This window comes from Parus major, chromosome 8, assembly GCF_001522545.3.
Source record: "Parus major isolate Abel chromosome 8, Parus_major1.1, whole genome shotgun sequence".
NCBI lineage: Eukaryota > Metazoa > Chordata > Aves > Passeriformes > Paridae > Parus > Parus major.
The window spans coordinates 1,423,054-1,445,238 of record NC_031777.1 but is presented as its reverse complement, the minus strand read 5'-3'; the positions used below and the strand labels follow the sequence as shown (position 1 = coordinate 1,445,238).

Genomic DNA, 22,185 nt, shown 5'->3' with positions numbered 1-22,185 from the left:
GAAAAAAAGGGAAAATGGAAGAGATAAATCCAGATTCTCCCACCAAGATTTGAACATCTCAACACCTCGCAGTGTCTGTGGTGCCAGCGAGAGCCAAAACCAGCAGAAGATTCTGCAGGCAGTGGTGGGGACCAAGCCAGCTGCCAGCGTTTCGAGAGCTCGGCCAGCAGAGGGTAGGATTGGATTGGAAAGCAACAAAATTCCATCTCAGCAGCAGCCTAAAGGCTGGGATTTGGGCACTGTGGCTCAGGCAGAGCCCCAGTCTCCTCTCTCCAGGGTGGGCACTCACCGCCCTGGCTGCTCGGGGTACTTCTGCTTCGTGTAGGCTTCCAGCGTGGCATAGACCTTCTCCCTCAGAGATTCCACTTCTGAAGGGCTGGACAAACCCTTGGCATCTGGTCAAGGGAGAAAATACAGGTGGGGAAAGAATCTCTGCAAGGGGGGGTCTTCACAGGCAGGAGAGGACTCACACCCTCTTTAATTGTGTGTCCAGGGACTGGGAAAAATCTGGGAAGTGTTTCTGCTCATTGCAGGGGGCTTGGAATGATCCTCGAGGAACCTTCCCACCCAAAGCATGAAATGTGTCTGCAGCCCCGATGCTCACTGTCACAGTGACCTGCTGTGACCCAGAGGGAGTGTTTGTCACCTGGGATTGTCCCCAGCCTCAGACTTACCTGGGTTAAACAGGACAATGGCTCGCAGGCACCCCAGCTCCGACTTATCCATCTGCATGTCTTTCATTTTGGACACCAGCTCTGTCAAAACCCTGTGTGAGTGGGACATGGGTGAGCAGACAATCAGTCACAGACCAGTTTCTCCACTGAAAAGCATCTGGGACAGGCACTGGGAATACCCTCAGTTCTTCTCTGTGGGAAGGGAGGCATCTTTGAGGCACAGCCATGCCCCACACTGCTGTTCTGCAGGTGCACCAGCAACATCCAGGGACCTGAACATCAAAGTTGCTCCTATTCTCACTCTGTTCAGCACACAGCACTCACAGTTTGCACTCACTCCAGGAAAACCACGTGGGTTTTCTCCACTTTTTACCGTGTAGTGCAAGACGTGGGCACTGTCCTCACACGTGCCAGGTGTGTGAAGAGTGGTGAGGCAGTGTCCTGCCAGGCAGGGAGCAGGCATGGCAGGGACAACACCTATGCAGTTCTTACACAAGCAATTTGGGGCTTAAGGCTTTGCCATTTAAAGCTCTTGGTGAGCAGTATTAGGCCTAGATACAGCTACAGCAAACTTGAGAGAGAGAGAGAGAGAGAGAGGAGCATTCCTCCCCCTGCACACCCAACCCAGCATTTGCTTCTGCAGCTGAAAATCCCACTGCGCTTTTCCCCCATTCTTGTTCTTTTAAGTCAGTCAAACATCCCCTGCTGAAAGGCTTTGCTCCAGTTCCCCTTAAAGACACGTTTCCCGTTCAGAGGGGAGGGCAGAGCCAGCCTGGCCACCCCTGCTGGGGGGTGACAGGACCACGTACCTGTCGAAGATGGAGCCCACTCCAGCACTGTGGGCGCTGCTGCGGTGCACGTGCAAGCCCGTGGCCAGCAGGATCCCGTCCTGCACCGACACAGAGCGATGGGAGAAAGAGGCAATGAGCAGCTCGTTCCAGCCTGCAAGCACAGGAGTGCAGGACACGTGAGGCAGCCCAGCCAAAAATCAGTCCTGCACAGAGCAGCAGAGCTGGTTTCTCCCTGCTGGCTCTAGACTGAACTCAAGGGAGAGTTGGCACCCCCGGGTACCAGCTGCACCCCCTGCCAACGCTGCAAGGGGTGGCCTGTCCCTTGGAAATATTTGGAAAATGCTCTCAGGTACATGGTGTGATTCTTGGGGTTGTTCTGGGCAGGGCAAGGAGCTGGATTTTGATGATCCTTGCAGGTTCCTTCCTGCTCAGGATATTCTATGATTCTATGACCCTGACCAGCAGCAAGCAACGAGCAGAAATTGGCTCACAGGGAAAAAAATAAAAATTACAACAAAAGAAAGGGGGAAAATTCTGGGTTTTCTTCCTGAAAAACATATTCCTATCAACTGCAATCCCTTTACGAACAACAGATTCCACTGCTCCACCCACAGCCTCGGCCAACCTCCCCTCGTGTCTCAGAACCGGAGATGCAGGAACGGGTTGGCTCAGGATTGCACATCCACCATCTGGTGCTGCACACAGCCCAGAGAAGGGACAGGGACAGGGACAGGGGCAGCAGGGACAGCCACAGGTGAGGGACATTACCTGCCCGGAGGAGAATGACCTGGTCTTCCAGTGTCAGGTCGGAGAAGTGGGGGATGCGCTTGGCCCATTCCACGAGTGTGAAGAGCTGTTTGTCAGCGGCGTGGCAGATGTTGGTGACAGGGTCGTTTGTCTAACAAAGAGGGGTATCAGAAAGGAAAAGAGCAGAGGAAAAGGGGAGAATTGATCAGTGAAACATCTTTGATGACCACAATCTGCACCTGTATCAAGTTAACAAGTAAAACACTCCAACTGCCAATAACCTCAGCTGGGTTGGAAGAAGGTTCCCAATAATCTCTGGCTGTTGGGAAGAGCAGATATTTGTCACCACTACCCCCTCAGCAGCCAGCCAAGTCAGCTTGATGCCTTGGAGGGGCCACCTAGAGCAGAATCTAGACAAGATTAAGAGAATAAAAGTGGGTATTTATTAAAGGCTTTCAATAGGTACACCTTGGGCAGTCAAAGCCTCCAGAAGAGGCTACACCTAAGCTGGTCATGAGTTTTTCAGACAATTTAAGTTTGGCCCATTTACATATCAGGGGTTAATCCTCCAGTTACAGCTTCAGGTAATGAAGTAATTTACCCCCAGTTTGCTCCCCCATAATTCACTTTTCTTTATACTTTTCGGGGCCTGAGGCAGTGAAGTGTCCTTGAGTTTCAGGCCTGGAGGGATTGTTTGGTCAGACCAAAATGTGAAGACAGTTACACTCTTTAACACTCTGTAACTCATATGAGTTATACACATATAACACTCTACATGGAGTTTAGAGTTACACTCTAAAGCAGTACAGGATTTGAAAAATGCAAAAGCTAAAATCCTAAGGCATCAAGCTTTTCTGTTTGCTTGTTGTCCTTTGCAAAGCAAGTTCCTCATGGCCAGCTGCACTCCTGCTCCCCAGGGCACATCTAAAAACCAGGGAGCAGCCCCTGAATGGGCATGAGCAGCAGTTTTACCCAAACCAGCAAAAATCACAGCAGTAAACCCAGCTCCACCCCAGTGCTGGTCACAGACAAGAAGTGTTCAGGGCTAAGCACATGTGAAAGCCAGCACCTCCAGCATCTATTTCCCCATCTACTCATTGAAACTAAAGGAGACTTGGCAAAAAAAAAAAAAAAACAGAAAAAAAGCTTGGAGAATGACACATAGGCTGTTTTTCAGTCGTGATTTGAGTAGCTCCAAAAGAAAAACTGTTGGTGATTTTTAGGTGGCATGAAGAGAAACCCCCTTGTAAAATGCTTGTTGTTGAGCACTGAGGGTTTTTTTCTGCTCAAATCCCCTCCTCCCTGGCTGCAGGAGGTGTCAGTGGCTCTTACCGAGCTCTCTGTGCCCACATCACTGTACGCCTCTGTTTTGGGTTCCACGGCCAGCTCGGCTTCCAGGATCCTCTCCACGGGCATGTCCTCGCTGCCACCGCTGGTGGACTCAGCTTCATTCTCACTGCGCTCCCTGCTCCTCTGCCTCTCCTCCTGCACAGCTGTGGGACACAAACACGGCTCTCCACACCCACAGCAACCCACAGGTGGGAGGAGAAACCCCCCATCATAAAGAAAATAAGTGGGTATTTCACATCTATGCCCATTCAAATGGCTGCCCCCACACCAAGAACTCTGAAGATGCTGCAGGCCAGTAGCCTCCAAATTTGACAAAAGATTGTGGTTTCCAAAGTATGAGGCTCCAGAACAGAGGGAAGAGGAGTTGGTACCTCCAGGTGGCAGCCTGGCCTCGGCTGTCATTAGGTGCTGGAGGAGGCAGGAGGGACCCAGCACTCACATACAAGATTTTTGTGCTCTCATCATGCTTCCAACAGCCCCACTCTGCTTCCAACAATCCCACAGCAGCCAGAGCATCCAGCAGCAGGGCTAGACAGTCCCAAACCCCCAGCTGGATTCACACATGCTGCTTGTGTGAACGAAGTCCAACCCAGCCCTGGCGTCACCTCTCTTCCTAATCATCCCCACTAGAAAGTTCCTTCTACATCAGCACCCCAACAGCTTCACTCCCTCCTCTCCCCTCTCTGTATGTTTTCCAAAATATCTACTGACTGAAGGCACAGAATCATGAATTTCTCTCCAAAGCTCAGTTATTAACTCCCAGGGCTGCTGTGTGTAGGACAGGTTGGTGTAGGACCTGTGTATCTTGTATGCCAACCCCTGAGTGCAACAGAAGTCCTGGGTATACTTTTTTGTTGTTTTATTTGAGAAATCCCAAAGGGAAATGAGACAATCCTGCTTAAGAAATGACCAGCAGGCATTGTGTTTGTTTAGTTCAGTGCTGGGGAGAAATGGCAGCACCCAAGGAGATGGATCAGTGGGGCATCCAGCCTGGTGCTTGTGAGGGAGGGCAATACATATGCCAGCCAGCTGCAGGGGAACACTTGTCCTCTTTAGAGTAATGGCCAGAAAAAGCCAGGAAAGCGTTTCTGAAGTCACCAAAACCTCACTGGAAGAAAGAACATGGCAAGGAAATACCAGCCCCATCACCCAGCCCCTGAACTCAAGCTGCACTCTGCCCCCAGTTCCTGCAGCTCCAAAAAAGCCCCTGTGATTGCTGCAGCCAAACTCTCACCAGGATCCTGGGGTTTAAATTTTCACTCTCTGCACAAGGAAGCTGTGTTAACACCCTGCTCCTCTGAACCACTTTGCACCTGGCTGGAAGAGGGAGCTATGCTGGGATTAAGGTTTTGATTCCAACCTGGCATTTTGCAGTCCCCTGCCACCCTTATGAGCTTGAGGCAGCTTTGGGGATGCTACAGGACGAGGATCAGCTCATGCCCAGTGTTACAGCTGCTTCCCTGGGCTCTGCTCTGCACAGGGAGCAGTTCCACAGGGGAAGAGCATGGCCTCCAAAAGGGACAGCTACACTGCCTGCTAGCATTCAACCCTGAGGGCAGCTCCCTTCCTTTATCTTAGAAAAATTGAGCTTAAATGCTGTGTTGGTTGTCACTTCCTGACCTTGCCTGTGTTAGTATAATTTGGGAGGCAATCCAGCTCAGCAGGTGAGGCTCAGAGTGGAAATGACAAAGAACTATAAAATTAGAGATAGAAATAAATAATTTACCCTTATCCTTCAGTGTAAGAGTTAGGTGGTGACAAATGAAGTCAGCAAATCAAGAACAAAAAAAGGAAGCTGCTTTTGACAAAGGAGACAAGAAGGCTCTGGGTGCTGTCCCCAGTTTTCCAAGGGGTCCAAGCCATTAAAGGTCACTAATTAGAGGCAAGATTTGGTCAAAACCAGTTAAAAGCTTCACTACTCACCAGTGTGTGTGTATAGGTGAGAAGAAAAGTGTATTTTAACAGTCTCTTCCCTTATTAGCCCCTCTCCTTAATAGGAAATAATTCTTCACAGCAGGTGTTGTCAAACATGGGAACAGGCTGCTCAGGGAGGTGGCTGAGCCACCATCCCAGAGGTATTTAAAGGATGTTTTAAAGGGAGATGTGGCACTTAGGGACAGGGTTTAGTGGTGGAATCTGCATTGCTGAGCCAATGGTTCAGCCTGATCTTCAAAATCTTTTCCAACCTAAATTATGATTCTCGTTTCCTTTACATAACAAGGCCCACGGTGCCCTGACGCTCTCGGCGCGGGCTTTTGGAATTCACCAGCCTTGGAAGGTCACCAAGAGCCTGATTTATCCTAATGAACAAAGGCAAACTTCTCCAATCCCATTGCTCCCAGCAGCCCCAGTCCTACCTTCCCTCTTCATCCCCATGGCGAGGCACTTCTGATAGCGGCAGTACTGGCAGCGGTTGCGTTGGCGCTTGTCTATGAGGCAATCCTTGTTATCCCGGCAGGTGTAGATCAGATCCTTCCGGATTGTCCTCTTGAAGAAGCCTTTGCAGCCCTCACAGCTGTACACCCCATAGTGCTTCCCTGGGGAGGCAAGGGAATCGGTGGGCGGGCGTGAATCGTTAAAAATCGGTATGATCAAAGAATTCAATTAATTCTAAATTCTAATTAAAGTTAGAAATTTATGGTGTTTACTCACTGGTGGGTGGCACAAGGATCATCCCCAAAAGGCATGACCTCCTCAAACGAGGTTCTCCTCCCTCTATTTATTTCCCAAAATCTTTCATACAACACATATGCACAACCCCAGCACCTCCCATCCCCATTCGGCATTAAAATGAGGTTGTTAGTCCTTCACACGTGCACAACTCTTCTCAAATTGGGTCTTCAAAGGATGAAGTCAAAAATGTCTTCATCAGATCTCTGTGACCCTCTGGCACCATCCAAGACCTCCTGCTTGGTGTTTGATTGGTGCAGAGTCCAGGTGCTGGTCATTGTTCTCACTGGGTTCAATCTGTTCTTACAACAATTCACTTACTCCACTTTATAAACAAGCTCATAATAGCAAATAATACAACAATTAGCTCTGGTTTAAGCATCTAATAATCATTAACTTACCATGTGCTTATCTGACTTAGATCTTGATCATAATAAATTCATTCTAACTTTAGCTAAATCTTAACCCTTCAATAATCATGATTCAGGCAGGTATTTCCCTTTCCTCCCAGCGTGGTGGAGGAGACCAAACCAAATCCAAAGGTGAAAGAACTGGCTGCAGGGTTATCACCTCAGCAGGCCTGAATTGCCTTCAGTGAGTTTTCAACAGTGACCAGCAGCAGTCAAACCACAGGACCACTGTTTTCCTGTGATAAGGAGGGGCTGCATCATCCCAGTGGAATGATGTGGAGCATCTGAGCTGCAGGACAGCCACAGGCAGCAAATGGGGTGCACTGACATGGGGAGGGTTTGCAAGGCTCACTGGGGTACGAGAGAAAACCCAGGCACAGACAGAACCCAGCTGAAACACAAAGCACACAAAGTAAATGGGAGCACAGAGCTTTTGATGGATTTACCTTTGGCAATCAGGGCCAGAAGGTAAAATGAGATTATACACACAAGGGAGAAGAGCACAGGGTTTAGGTTTGCCCACTTTTGGGCACTAATCTGCAATACAGACACAGCCAGACCCAGCCACGATCTTGCAATGCCACTACAGCCCCAGAGAGCCTGTTCAGAGCTGCATCAGCCTTGCTCCAGGACACCAGCAGAGTTCCCACTGCACAAAGCCTTCCCCAAGAAAGAAAACCTCCTACCTGAGGACCTGTCCCCACAGATGGCACAGATGTGTTTGGCTAGGGATCCTGGACTTGTGGATGGATAATTCATGTTCCCCATCCCCGGGAGACCCGGCAAGGGCTTGACATCCTCCGAGCTGCTGACACTGTTCAGGACATTGAGCTGCAGAGGCAGAAGCCATGAGGTTAGAGGGGAGAGACTCACATCTCAAGGAAACCATGACCCTTCCCTTGCTGCTCCTTCCAGCCTTGCCCCACAGCCTTATCCCCAGCAAGTCCAGGGGGCTGCTGTGGGCAGACAGAGATCCTCTGCTGAATCCAGCAAGAGGGGTTAAAGCAGGCACTAAAGCAGATATTGCCTGGTGCTGTAACCAAAGCCAGGACTAAGCAGAGCTGGAAAAAGGCAGGCAGGAAGCTCAGCTGCTCAGTTACAGCCTCCAAGCCATGTGGGATCCTGCCTCCTTCATTAGAGGGTGCTGATCGCTGGCTGCTGGCAGCCACAAGCACTAACAGCCTAGTAAAGAAGAGCTGTGCAGCCAGGTGATTTGTCACAATCAAACCTGCACTGCTGCATGGCTAGGGAAGCTGTAATAGTGTTTAAAATAAAATTTAATAAAAAAAAAGTAGAATAAAATTGAGTGGGTTAGTTTCCCTGACTCACAGTATCTCCACATACACATGAAAATGTGTATATACCATTTGGTGACCCTCTGGGACTGAAGTTCCCAAACACCATCACAGGTGGCAGATTTGGGGTTACCAGATTATAAAAAAATTAAAAAGGGATCGAGCTGAGCATGTAAAAATCAGCAGCTGTGAGATGCAGGCAAACGACACAGAGCCCCCGGCCGAGATCCCCAGGAGCTGCTCGTGGCTGCTGAAGTTAAAGGTTACAAACCCACATCGACTACAGACCAAAGCCTGACGTTGCCCAGGGCTTTGTTTTATTGCTGTTTGCTTTGGAGCCATGGTTGGGCAGGGCAGGGCAGGGAGGATTAAGGGTCATTGAGCACGTCTTGTCAAAAGCTGTCTGGGCAGACCAATGTCCCTCCAAGCCCACCATCAAATCACCTTCCCCACTGTGGGTTGAGGGCTGGGGATGGTTGTTCCATCCCTGAGTTTGTTTGGAGCAATCATGCCAATTTATCAGCTCAAGTTCTTCCCAGCAAGAAGGCAGAAGCAGGGATAGAAAACAGGGTTGGATGAAGAACCAGCTTGAGCCTTCATTCCAACTTCTGTAACATTTAAAACAGTAGATTCCATGCATGTTGCTGAAAGTTCTCCATTTACTGCACATTTCCCACTAAAAAAAGTGGTAAATTTCAGTAAAGAACAAGGGTTCATCCCACTGGAACTACTGGACCTGCCATAAGTAAAATGAAAAGGTGAAGCCTGTTCTTGTCTTCCCTCACTGCTGTCCTTTCATTTTCAAAGCTTCGAAGGTTTTAAGAAGATGGAAAATAAAAATTATCCAGAAAAAAATCAGGAGCCAAGTTGTTTTGCTCCACTAGAAAATATAAGTGTGTTGGGAAAAACTGTTGAGAGGAACAGAGGTTCGATCTCCATGGCAGAGACTCAAACCAGGCACTGGCAACCGTAAATATTTATGCTTCAAAATCCAGGCTGAGGAAAGGAGAAATAAACTCCTTCCTCCCCACAAGTGTCCATCACCTTGGCAAAATGCTGAGCCAGGAGGAACTTTTTTTATGGTTTAAAATGTCACTCAGAACTCAGGTACCACCTTTTCTTCCTCCCTGTCTGCGCTTTTTGAAACAATAAAAGGGAGAGAGGGTGGATGGGAGGGGCACACACACAGGGCGTTTTTAGCCATTAGTGTCCTTAGAGCTTGACTCCTGCAGGTTAAGTGCAATCATGTATGATATCTGGGACAACTGCTTGAACCCAAATCCATTAGCTGCCTCCCTGCTGAATCCCCAGGGCCCAGCTGTCTCCTTGCATTAGAGGCAACACAAATGGAAGCCTCTCCTCGGATCTGGGAACTTGGCGCGGCGCCCAGGCTGGGGAAGCCACTTCCCAGAGCATCCCCAATCCCAAAGGAAAGGCTTCCAACCAGCCAATACTGCCAGGATTTCATCTCCAGCCATCCTGTCCTTGATGTTATGGGCACAAATACCGTCAGATCCATGGGGGACAGCTGGGTGGTGCAAGGGGAAGAGGGATCCTCCAGCATTCCCACTGCTGACAGCTGGGGCCCTCACAGGAGTTGAGGGTGCTGGGGAAAGGTGAGCCAAACCTCATCCTCTTTCAGAGCTCTTCAGGGGCCTCCCCATACCATCCTCTCCCAGCCTTCCAGGCGCTGAGAAGAGCTCCAGGCATTCCAAGGAGTAGCAGCAGGGTATGGGGCAGAGAGGGCTTGGGGACCATCTCCTTGCTTTTTCCTCAGCAGGAGCCACGAGGCTTCTGAGCACTTCCTACCTTCAGGTCCCACTAACAGAACCCAAAATCTTGCTCACAAGAAGCAGAGCTTTCACTTAGATCTGGAAGGCCCAGAACACTTCAGCTCTCCATCAGAACAAATCCCACCCTGCCACCAGAAACGCAGGAGGTGGTGCCAGGCTTTTGGAGCAGCACGTCTCCATCCCACAGAGCCACCCTGGGAGGCACCAGCCCTAACACCTGGGTCTCCCTCCTGTCTGGAAGGGAAACCTCAGCACAGGCAGGAAGGATGGGAAGGCTTTGTTTTGCTTCAGGCCAAGTTTATACACAACACAGTAGGTGGCTGGCATTTAGCATTACCGTTTGCCTCTCCCTAGAAAGTCTGTCTCCTTTCCAGATAATGAAACGAAGCAGATATGCTTTTGCAGGAGGAAGGGCAATGTTTCACGTGCTGCAGCCCTTGGCTATCCTGTTTCCATGTACAGTAATTATACACTGAAACAGAGGCGGCAGAGGGGAGCTGGACTGCACCCACAGCGAGAACAAAGCTGGAAATTAGCTCTCTTCCCTCATCCTGCAGGGTGTTCTAAAAGTGGTGTGGTCTCTGCGTCTGTGCAAGGGTGATCTAAGCAGATTCACGTGCTAGAAAATGTTCTTTACAGCTGAGCTGATCTTGGGAGTCAGAGGCATAGAAAATATTCCTTTATCTGTGCTGACAAGCTCAGACACTCAAGAGAACACTGAGTTTAATCTGAGACCATGGAGAAAGCTCCTAAAACTATGTGGAGAAACTGAGAATGTGAGTGTGCAAGTTAGATAAAATTATATTAAGTCACTGGGTGAGAAAGTTAAGAGTTTAGGGTTTAAGCTACATTAGTGAATAATAGACAACATGGAGGATTTAGGGTGTTGTCCCTTTCTTCTTCTTTTTCATCTTCTTCTTCTAGAGCTTTTGGGTAATATTAGGTGATTGGATAAAATTGTGGGATACAGGTTATTGTTACTATTATATTATTATATTACTACATATATAATATTATTATATTTTTATTATATTATATATTTTATATATAATTATATTATACATGTTAATAACATTATATCAAATATATAGAATAATATATATCATATTATATCTACATTAGATACATTATATATTATATAATAAATACATTATATATTATACATTATAATAGCATATTGTATATAAAATATATAATATATAATATATAAAATATAGAATTAAAATATAGTATTAAATATAGTATAAAATATAGTATATAAAATATAATATCTAAAATATATAAAATATAATATATAAAATATAGTATATAAAATATAATATCTAAAATATATAAAATATTATTTATATAGAATATCATATATAAAATATCATGTATAAAATATCATATATCAAATATCATGTATAAAATATCATGTATAAAATACCATATATAAAATATCATATATAAAATATCATATATAAAATATAATCTATAAAATATAATATAAAATATAATATCTATAATATATAAAATATAATATATAAAATATTATATATAGAATATCATATATAAAATATCATGTATAAAATATCATATATAAAATATCATATAAAATATCATATATAAAATATCATATATAAAAATGACATGATGATATGATATGATATTATGATATGATAACTATTGACACTAGTTACTGGGTTATAAGTGAAAATAAGTTACTTGGCATTTCATCACTGGGTGAACTGCCACTTAAAAGACCTTGGAGAGATACTTCATCCCTCCACTTTGTAGCTTTTTGGCCTAGTGTACATAGCTCCTCACCATCTGTAAATATGTAATATAAATATAATATAATATAATATAACCCAATAGAAGTAACTGAACCCAGCCACAAAAACAGTCTCTTGTTAATCTCAGTCCTGAAGAAAAGAACTGAGCTCTCAGTGTCACACCCCAACGAGCTCCCCGAGCGGCCAGGGAACCACCAGCCCATCCTCCCTCCCAACTTTTGGCATTTCCCCATCCTGAGCACTGAGTGAAGAAAGCCTGCACCCACCTGTGGGCTGGTGTGCGCCACGAAATTCATGCCTGGGGCTGAGGAGAGGGCGACGGGGTGCGAGCCCAGGGAGGAGGCGATGACCCTGTAGGGCGAGCCCAGGGCGTTCACCGGGGAGCCGATGGCGTTCATGGGCGACGGCAGCGCCCGCGAGGCGTTGGTGGGGGGCTCCAGGTAGCCGTGGGGCCCCTCCCCTGGATTCCCCGTGGAAAGGCCTGAGGACAGGCCCACGGACGTGGAGCTGGCGTGCACGGGGGAATCTGCGAGGGAGAAGCAGAGAGATGAAGGCGCTGAGCCTACAGCCACCAGCTGCCCCAGCCGCCGTTGTGTCGGCTTCAAATGCCAGCCCAGCATCAGAAGCAACCAGCAAATCCCGCTAGAAAGGGAAGAGAAGAAAATGTTGGCTATAGTACGGGAAAATGAACTATGCACAGCAGCAAAACTTATTGGGAAGATGATGCTTTATAACAAAATATTTCTTCTCCGCTCCGCTGCCTCAGCAGACTTGGAGGAAGGCACCACTGCCTGCCTCAGGCTGGTTTTTCCTCTTTCCTGAGGTCCTTTTTCTTTTTTCCAAGCCAGCACATTTCTGAAACCATGAAATTCCCACCAACTCTGAATGTGCCACGCGTCTTACGAAGCACCTCTGCTCCTTGAGACAGCCCTGGCCTCGTGCCCCCATGGCTTAGCTTTCCCCCTTCCCACCCACATGTGTCTCCATTTCACACATTCACTCTCAAAGCTGCATGCCAGCATCTTCCACAGGAGCTGGAGCAACACTGGAACGGCTCATGACACGGTAGCGATGCAAGTTTCAGGACAATTTGTCGTTTTTTGTCCAATTTGTCCTTTATTTTTCCTCTTTTGTACCAATCAGAGCAGAGGCTTTGGCCACACAGATGTGCCAGGGCACGCTCACAGCTGTGAGGACAGAGGGTTTGCTCCCTCCACACTAAAGAGCTGCAGTGCACATCACCAAACTGAGCCCCAGGAGATCAGGCTGCCCCTGAACCCTGCTGAGGAAGAGGTGGTGTAGAAAAAAAGTGTAACTTTGATCACTGCCACTTCAGGGCAGCCTCTAAGGGTGAACAGCTCAACCAAGGCCTAAATACTGTTTTCTCTAAGACCAGTCACAAATATTCAGAGGGTATCTAGGCATCAAATGCCCACTAGCCCCAATGGCTTGTGTATCTTGGTGCATTTTAAGGATTTACATGACCTTTTCTCCCTCCCTTAGAATTCACCAGCCCTGGTTAGCATCAGCTGTCATTAACATTTCTGTGAACCATTATTTCTCTGTTGGTTTTTCAACACAGGAGATCATTCCCTGGAGTAGAGCAAGGCAAAGATGTTGTGTGGGAAGGTCACACAGTTGGTTTTTTCAGGCCTGGCACCGAGGATACATTCTCCCATTGCATTTGCAAGTAATGCAAATTGCTTTACTTTGTGTTTTGTTTCTTTGGTGTTTTGTTTTTTTGCGGGTCTTTTCCTCCTTTTAACATTATTGCAAAGTTATTTACGTGACAGTGTTTGTTATTCTACCTGAAGTAACAATCAAATCTGATTCAAAGGGAAGATGCACAATAAAGACGGGAAAAGGTCAGCTTGCTGAATAACATTAAAGACATTTGTCAGAGTCAAGGAGGACTCGATCCGCCGTTATCAACCCACTTCAGACTTAATTCTGCAGAGGGAGGGGGAGAAAAGGTCTTTGTCAATTCTTGCTTTGGCTTTTTGGATCAATTCTCCCAGTGGGAAAGCAATGTGCAGCCAGAGGAAGCCGGCTCAATGACAACAGCAGAAGCCTCGGAGGCAGCGAGGCGGTCTGGAGACGGGGCCAGGGCTCCTGCCCGCTGCCACAGAGTCACCCCACATCCCCCTGCCACCATCAGGGAGACACACAGCCTGCTTTCTGTTAGCAGACAGCAAAACCCCTGCCTTGGAATGGATTCCAAGTGCTCAAGTCCTTCATCCCAGGGACAGAGTGCCTTTAGCACCGGGCAGAAGATGTTAGCCTGGACTCCTCCCCTTACCTGAGCAAGCACTCAGCTCACACAGATGTTTCTTAGGGCTTAAAAGGACCATCCTGACTCGGGCCATTATCAGCTTTAGAGCAAAGCAAATGCATTTTTCATCACCTGTGGTACCATCACACACACAGTCCTCCCCAGCATCCGCAGCACAGACCTAGAAAGAATTTGCTTTTACGCCTCTTTAAATAACTAGGTAAACAACATTGCCTTTGAGGATTCCTCAGCTTGGAAAGTAAGTCATTGCAGGGGATATTGGGCAGAGATCTACCACACCAGGAGAGCTGAGCAGAAGAATGATTCTTCATCCTTTTCCATTAACACAGAAAAGGGCATATTTTGAAAGTATCATGCAGAAGATTTAAACCAATAAGAAAAGACACCCAGGAGAGTTGCTTAACTGTTTGCTTTTATGCCAGGCCTTACAGAAGCGCTGTCACTGCTGAGTTTCTCCATTAGAGAGGCTCCAGGTCATTCATGAGGACTCACAGCAAGGCTTTCACACAAGGAGGAGGCTGGTGGCCAGTGCAAGCCCCACAGTGGGCTCCTACCCCTGCCAAGGGTAAAATATCTCAGGGCTGTGCCCAGGGGGATTCACCTGGACCCCAGGATGAGATCAAAAGTCAAAGCCAGGAAACCTAGAGGGTTTGTACCTCTGCTATCACCCAGCAATGAGATACCAAAGAGGAACACACAAAGGAGAGTTTGCTGGTGGAGATGATGGACAAATGGAAATACCTGCTGGAGAGCACGGGGCTGTAAAGCCAGGCTTTGCTAAGCCCTGATGACACAAGCCAGAGTTAACATGTTTGTTTCCACAGTGCCTGGCCACACTGTCCTACCAAGGCTCTGACAAACCCCTCTGTCACATCCAGCAGTGTTAACTTTCCATTTACCAAACAACAGTTTTATCTATCTGTCACAAACTGGAATAAAGCCCTCATTTAGAAAAGCACAAAGACGACAAAAAGCCCACAAACAGCAGAAAAACTTTGACTTCCAGTCCCTTTCTGGGATAAGTCTGCTAAGTCATTCCCCAGGGGAGCAGGAATGCATTCCCCTGCACCCGAGGAAAATCCTCCTCTCAGCTTCTCATTTTCAGGCTAGAGTGCTCTGAGAGGGAAATAAGAAATGACTGTGAGCAGACTATCAGCTTGTGAGAGGAACAATTTTCATGGCTGAAAGGTGTGCAGGAAGAGCCATGCCAAAGCATCCTTGACCCCGGGGTTAATTATTCGCTCAGCTGAATACGCTCAAACTTGTTTCAGTTCATAGAAGCCAGGGAGGTTTGGACTGTGCAAACAGCCAAGTTTTGAAAGAAAATAATTAAATTAAATGACTTGCAAGAAAATACTGATGGCCTGAGTCCCACATCTCCCTGCAGAACTCAGAAAGGTCTTGGGTTCACGGGGATGGAATGGCTTTTCTCGAGGTATTTTCTCCCATCCTTTGGGGGACAGACAAACGGCAGCGGAGCAGGGCTGGAGAGGAGCTGCTGTGCTCTGGGATGGAGCAGGGTGGGCTGGGGAGACAGGACTCAGTCCTGCACGCCAGCCACCCCCGCCTGCGCGGCGGCTTTGGGCACAGGTGACATTTCCACAGGCCTGCAGCGTGTCCATCAGGTAATGTGAGGTGACAGCAGGGCCAGGGATGCCCTGAGCACAGGGCACAACCACGCTGGCCACGTCCCCAGCTGGGGAGGAGAGGCTGGGACCTGTACAGAGCTCAGAGCTCGCTGCTGTTCTTCACCACCCGCTCCCCATTCATCGTTGGCTCATTTCTGATCCACAAGTGGGGCTGCTTGTCTTTCTTCCCCTGCTTCCCTTCTCAGCTTCCAAGCCAGGGAAGCTTGGTTTTGTATTTATTTCTCTCCTGGAGGAGCAAGGGAAGAGAGGACAGGAGGATTGTGTGGGTTTTTCAGTATCTCCACTGCAAACATGCACTGCCCAGAGAACCCAGTGCCTCCATCAACTCTCCACAAGCTGCCTCGAACACAAACACACACTCCTGCCTTCTCTTTGAAGGATGCAAAGCTTAAGAAGGAAGAACTCGCTTCTGGGTGCTTCATGTTTCAAAGCTGCCCTGGAAATTACAGCATTGTCTGTGGCAGGGAGCAGCTGGAAGTGCACACACACACACAGATCCCATGCTGTTGCTTCAGCATTCAGAATAAGGATCATATCCAATGCCAGCTTAGGCATCTCTGCTGGCATTGGGAAAATCCATGAAGAAAGACCCCAAGAAACACTTCTCTCTCTGCATTTTGAAAATATTGCCCATGGGGACATAAACAACAGCACTACCTTAACCCACCGGCTACTGAAGCTGAGCCAGCACACAAAGCTTTGATACTCGACTTCCAAATGTGTTTCATCTTCACTTCAGCAAAATCCTAATCCAGGGATAGGAAACTTGCACGAATAGCCTCATAAATCAGGAGTAGAACACCACCTACATGACAGCAGGTGTCCAACAGATGCACCTGCACAGCACAAAAGCTCTGGGTCCATCACACCAATGCTAAGCAGCCAGGTCTGGGCTAACACAGCAAAATTGAACCAATGTCAGCTTGATAAAGGCACTTTGGACGTATCCAAGTGCTCCAAGCAATTGACAGGTAAAGCTGAGGAAGGCATGGAAACAAAGATTTCTCTTTTTCAAGAGCGCACAAGTGACCCCAAACACCTTGGTGGAAACAGTAGGAAGAGAAGGAACCAGGCTACAACCAATAAAACTGTGTTTATTTTCACACAAATAATGGCAGCAAACATCACCTTCAGCAGTTACACCTGAGCAGGAAGAAAAATCAAAATGCAGAGGCAAAAAACATCCAAGCACTACACACACTGTCTGCTTCCCCACCACAGGCTGCAAGTTTGTTTTGGCTAATGCCCTTCCAGCTCTAACACCCAGCAAAGCCTTGAGAGAAATACCCATGTTCAACACCGGGGTCTGACCTCAACCAAGGCCTAAAACAATCCTTGAAGGTCCCTGGCAAGCCTAGAGATGATGATACTCTCAACATTCACAGTTTTAAATATCAGAGAGAATCAAAAGCTGGAAGTCATCAAATAATGAAAAACACTTAATGCTCCCGAGGCTTCAGAGAAAAAGCTCATTTCATTGGCACAAACATTTAAAGGCGTGAGCTGCCTGGCCTGACACTTGACTTTGCAGACACCTCATCCTCTGCAGCTCAGAAAGCACCGAGAAGTGGGAAGAGACAGGCAGAGAAGGGCTGATTTCAGGAGAGGAGCACGAGTGTGCGTGGGAGGCGCAGCCAGGCAAACAGCTCGTCCTTGGGGACGACCTTGAAAGGGAAATACCTGTGAGAAACACTCCTGAAACTGGCTGCAGTTAGGTAGCAGGATACCCACAGTAACTGGAATCAAGCAAAGTTTTGCTGCTATGACTGCAGAAGTTGTTTTTGTTCGATACACAGAAGATGAACCAAAAAAACTCTTCCCTTTCTGGTGATATTTTTAACTGTCCAAGCAGATTTCCACAGACAGTACAAACTTCCTAATGCTAATAACCCACAGAAAGGTTAGTGGGTTTGCCTTGCTTTTAAGGTCCAAGTAACCTCAATGTGTTAGACATTGTGTTTACGTCTTCCTGCTCAACCCCAAGTCAATAAATAATTCAGCCTTCCCTGACCGCTAAAAACAAGGAACAAAACTTTCAGGAGCTGGAGTGGCACGTATGGGAGCAGGGGTTTCTCCACCAGGGACCTGCACAGGGCAGCAGAAACTTTCCCTCAGCTCTCCAGGTGCTGGGAAGAGCTGTTTCCTCTCTTCTCTGGTGATGCTCCCGTGCCTCCAATGCAAACAGGGGCCATCCAAAACCTGGCCACAAGAAGCTGTGTGTCCAAATGTCCAAGACTGAGCTATTAACCACTGTCCAATTTCAGTCAAATCAGGCCAAGACCTCAAAATAGCATCTGCTGCTGAGCCTGCACCAGGGAAAGGCTCCTGTAGCAACTACACATCAAGTAATTAAAAAAAGAACTGCAAGCCAAGTTTACTCACCCTGACAAGGTATCGCATCTCCCTGGTGACCACAGTAACACACAGGAGTTGGATAAAGTTCCTTGTCTCCAAAAAAATAAAAAATAAATAAATAAAAAAGGAAAAAGTTGTTGAATTTGAGGCCTGAAGGGTTTTTCCATGATTGTCTGATCAGATTTCCCACTTGGCCAGCAGCCACCAGGATAAAACGTGCACAAATTCCTGGAGTTGGCTTTGAACTTGTGGAGAGGCTACAGGTCCCCAGGAGAATGGATCCCACTGACTGCAGGACCTGTGGCTGCCCCAGGCCATTCAAGGGAAGTGTCTCCTTAAAACAAAAGATTTTACAAAATCTAAAATTTCATTTTCCTTGATGCCAGAGTTGCCAGGTCACTGGGTCTTCTCACACCTTTGCTGGGTCAAAGGGCTCCCTTCCACCCTCTCACCCACAATTACAGGAATGGACACAGCAAGCCATGACACCCAGGGGAAAAAAGCATCCTGCAGGTCACAAAACCTGGGAGCATCACAGGTGAAAAAGCTGCCAGGCAGGCAGCAGAGCCACTCCAAGCACAATCTGGGTTTTCCTCTCCCTATCCCCCAAACGACCTGGCCTAACCCCGCTCTGCTTGGGAGAGCTGACAAGATTGCAGCCGGAGGTGGTGTGGCTGCAGGCCAAGTTACATGAGTACTAATAAAAGAGACTTTGTGGAGGAGCCAAGTTAGTTCTTGTCCCCAACCAACTGTGCCAGAGAGTCAGAGAGAGAGGACAGCCAGCACAGCATCTTTCCTTGCCCTGGGAGCCAGGCTTTGGGTGAAATGCATCCTTCTGGAGAATAAAAACACATTTTTAAGCCCTTTCTTTGGTTCTGTAGCCCAGCCTTAGTGCACATCTCCTGCTTTAGATGTCTAAGAGTGACTCATCTGAACGTTTTCCCTGCTATTCTACAAATTCATCTGTGACACCTCACAGTCTGACTGTCCTTTTTGCATCACAAATCATGTCCTTATGACCAAGTTGAGGATGTACCGTCTCAGACAAATTTGGTGCTGCTATTCAGATGCTTAAGATCGAAGTTACACACACCATCAAAAACGTGTGCCTTATTTCTAACCTGAAGACGGATAAAATTAAGGTAAAGCAGATGTAACAGGTACCTGAAAGCAAAGACAGCAAGCAGACTTTGAGAGGAGCGTGGGTGGGAGTAGTGAACTCCATCAGGGAGCACAGGACAGGACAGGGGGGCTGTTTCAGAGCATCCCAAGCAAAACTTGGCCAATGCTTTTGCATCTCTGTCAGGCATTCACATACAGAAAACACCTCTGTTTCTAATACCAAGTTGGAAGCAGGTTAAAACACCAGTTTAATACTTTAAATGGAAGATAAACTTCCAATATACTGAACTGTTGGAGAACAGTCCCTTCCCCTTTATTGGTGGAACAGAAATCCCTCAGCTCCTATTACCAATTTCCTCTCCCAGAAATCTCCCAAAGGCTCTGCTGATTGTTGTGACCCTTGTCCCTACAGGGACCTCTGCCCAGTTCCTATGAAGATCAGCTTGAATGTCACTTTTCTTTTGGTTCATTGCAAATTCGTAATAGAAATAAATTAAACACGAATAACACTTTTATTGTTTCGTTCTTATTGCAGCAGTAGGAGAGAGTTCAGCTTGTGTCTGCTGGGTCCTGAAAAACACCAGTGAGCAATAGATTCTCCCAACGAGTCATCCCTTTTCTGCAGAAACAGCCTAAAAAGGTATTTTGGAAAGTCGAGCTCTTGTGAAACTTGAGGATAACTTTATGCAATACCAATGACTTTTCTGGAGTTGGAGAATTACCAGAGGTGAGCATCTGGTGAAAAAGGGAGGGGGAAAAAAAAATAAAAATATACATAGTGGGAAGATCCCATGTGCAATCCAATGTCTGCACAAACTGCTTCTCCAGCAGAGAAATAACAGGCTGATGTACACCGGGCCTCCAGAGCAAATCCTGGAGTCATTTACCCACCTTAAAGGGCTGGGAACAACTTAAAGAGTTTTAATTTCCACCAGTCCTTTCATCAGGGGTGTTCCCAGCCCCGCATCACCAACCTACAGCTCCTCAACCCATTCATTCCCCCGCGTTGGGCAAGGGGAATAACTCCAGATAGAAATAATAAAGAGGGAGTAATTGCAAAGTGCATTTCCCAAGAGCAGCTGAGGTTCCTGCAGCCAGGGCTCGCTCAGGGCTGTGGAAGCTCCAATGCTCCCCGGGCAGCCTCTCTTGGCTAATCTGACACAGCTTCACACGATTATGGTGGGATCTGTGTCACAAGGGCAGGAGACATCCTCACAAGGCAAGGAAAAACCCTCTGAAGATTTTTCTCGGGGGGCATTTCATGTTTGAAAAGTGATTTCCCCCCCCCCCCCCCCCCCTCTGAAGATTTTTCTCGGGGGGCATTTCATGTTTGAAAAGTGATTTTTTTTTTTCCCCCCCCGCCAACAACTTAATAAAACTTCAATTGGAAAGATGTTTGCTCGGTTTGATCCCGTTGTTTCGATGGAGAGATTGAAGCCACAAACACGCATCTCCCAAATGATCCACTGAACTTCAAAGCAGAGCGCTTCGGCTCAAGCCTGCAAAATTTCAGGCATTCTGGTTTGGGGCTGTGCAGAAGTTCACAGCACATAAAACCACAGGACAGCTTCAATCACAAGCACACGAACGCTGGAGGTTACAGCCACATCCGAGCTAGGTTAAACACGGTTTAAAATTCCCTTTACACCCCCCACCCCACTCAGTGGGGTCAGTTCCTCCACCTAACCCAGACTGCAAACTCAAATAAAAAACACTTACTGCCAAAGCCCGAGGGAAACTTAATGAAGTGAGGATAATTCCCATACATGTTTAATCTTCAATTCATCGCTCGCCTTTCTCACAGCTGCCTCCTCCAAAGTTCAAAGCCGCCCGGAGCGCAGCCGGGGTCGGGGCATGGCTGTGCAGGGCTCTCGGGGGCTTCCAGGGCTCTCGGAGGCTTCCAGGGCTCTCGGGGGCTTCCAGGGCTCTCGGAGGCTTCCAGGGCTCTCGGGGGCTTCCAGGGCTCTCGGAGGCTTCCAGGGCTCTCGGGGGCTTCCAGGGCTCTCGGAGGCTTCCAGGGCAGCTGATTCCTGCCCAGGGCTCATCCTCGCTCCATCCTCGCTGCCGTCCCCGGGCTCGCCCCGCTCAGCTCCGCTGCTCCGCCGGCTCGGCTCCCTCCCAATTCCCGGTCAGCATAATCGCCCTGCTGCCAGCGATCAGCGCTCCCAGGCTCCGGGGTGGGTGAGGAATTGGGAGGAGGGGGTGAGGTTAAGTTGTTTAGGGGAGGAGCATCCTGGGGATGGAGGGGGGGTTTGTTTTTCCGCCAGTGAAGGCGCGGTGTGTTAGTTCCAGCAGCCCCGGCAGTGGGGAGGGACTCTTTGGGCAGGTAGAGGAGCGGACCTCGCCCGCAGGAATTCCACATCCACACCCGCATCCCACACCAAGCCGAATCCCATCCCACAGCACTCTCGAAATCCCCTCCCTGTGCTGCTGTCACCCCCAAGGAAAAGCAGGACTTTCCTGCTCAACTCCCATCCCCAGCCCCTCCCAGGGGTACAAAAGCCACGCGAACCGCACCAAAAAGCACATTAACCTCTAAAGGTTAATGCTAAAGGTGTACGGGGAGAGAAGAGCTGGGGCTCAGCACAGAACCCAGCAAGGGCTCAAGCCATGCTGCAAACAGTGAGTGAAGTTCTCAGCCAGGGCAGCAGAGTGCTCTGGGCTTCACACAGCCCCAGATCCACAACTTCAGTCTAATGCCCAGCCCTCCCGGCTATGAAGTTCTGCAGGAAATGTGGTGGAAATGAGCAGAAATGAGGTGCCAGGCTGGGGCAGAGTCACACGTTGTCCCCAGCACTGTCCCCTCCAGTGACTGGTGCCCCGAACCAGAACAGTCCCAGCTCCTGACTGGAGAGCCCCCAGCATTTCTGGGGAGGATCCAGCAGAACCACCTCCAGCTCCTGGTGTCTGAGGTGGGAAGCCTCAAATGAAGCTTGCAAAAGCTTCCTTTCCTCAGAGGAAAGGAGGAGGCAGGGATTTTGCCCGAGGTCTGCACTTACACACATGCTGGAGGAGAAGGTGGCTTGCACATCTGTCATGGGCAGAGAAAGGGGGCTCAGGGCTAGCAAGGGGCTTTGCCTTCCCAGGGACACCATGAACCATGGGGATCCTGGGGGAGCACATGCAAACAGCAAGACAAAAAGAAGGAAGAGCAGATTAGGGTATTTGCCATCCTACAAGGGCCTTATAGCACTTGGCTCCCTCCAGGTCACCCCAGGACCCATTTTGCCTTTGGGACAAGGCGTGCTGGAAGGGGAGGAT

At 48.2% G+C, this 22,185-nt stretch overlaps 1 protein-coding gene across 2 annotated transcripts in view; it reads right to left on the bottom strand.

The window, feature by feature from the left end:
- RXRG (retinoid X receptor gamma) overlaps positions 1-22,185 on the bottom strand; it is a 38,643-nt gene that overhangs the window by 1,851 nt on the left and 14,607 nt on the right. The window contains exons 1-9 of one of the 2 annotated variants that reach the window (XM_015635604.2): positions 20,644-21,308; positions 11,772-12,031; positions 7,329-7,473; positions 5,920-6,099; positions 3,545-3,705; positions 2,234-2,363; positions 1,484-1,616; positions 675-766; positions 290-395 (exon numbers count right to left, since the gene is read on the bottom strand). In XM_015635604.2, coding sequence (XP_015491090.1) covers positions 290-395; positions 675-766; positions 1,484-1,616; positions 2,234-2,363; positions 3,545-3,705; positions 5,920-6,099; positions 7,329-7,473; positions 11,772-12,031; positions 20,644-20,692 — 1,256 coding nt within the window. In that variant the 5' untranslated portion in view covers positions 20,693-21,308. Of the gene's footprint in view, positions 1-289; positions 396-674; positions 767-1,483; positions 1,617-2,233; positions 2,364-3,544; positions 3,706-5,919; positions 6,100-7,328; positions 7,474-11,771; positions 12,032-20,643; positions 21,309-22,185 lie in introns of those variants that run through there. The other variant, XM_033516476.1, reaches the window with a different exon arrangement.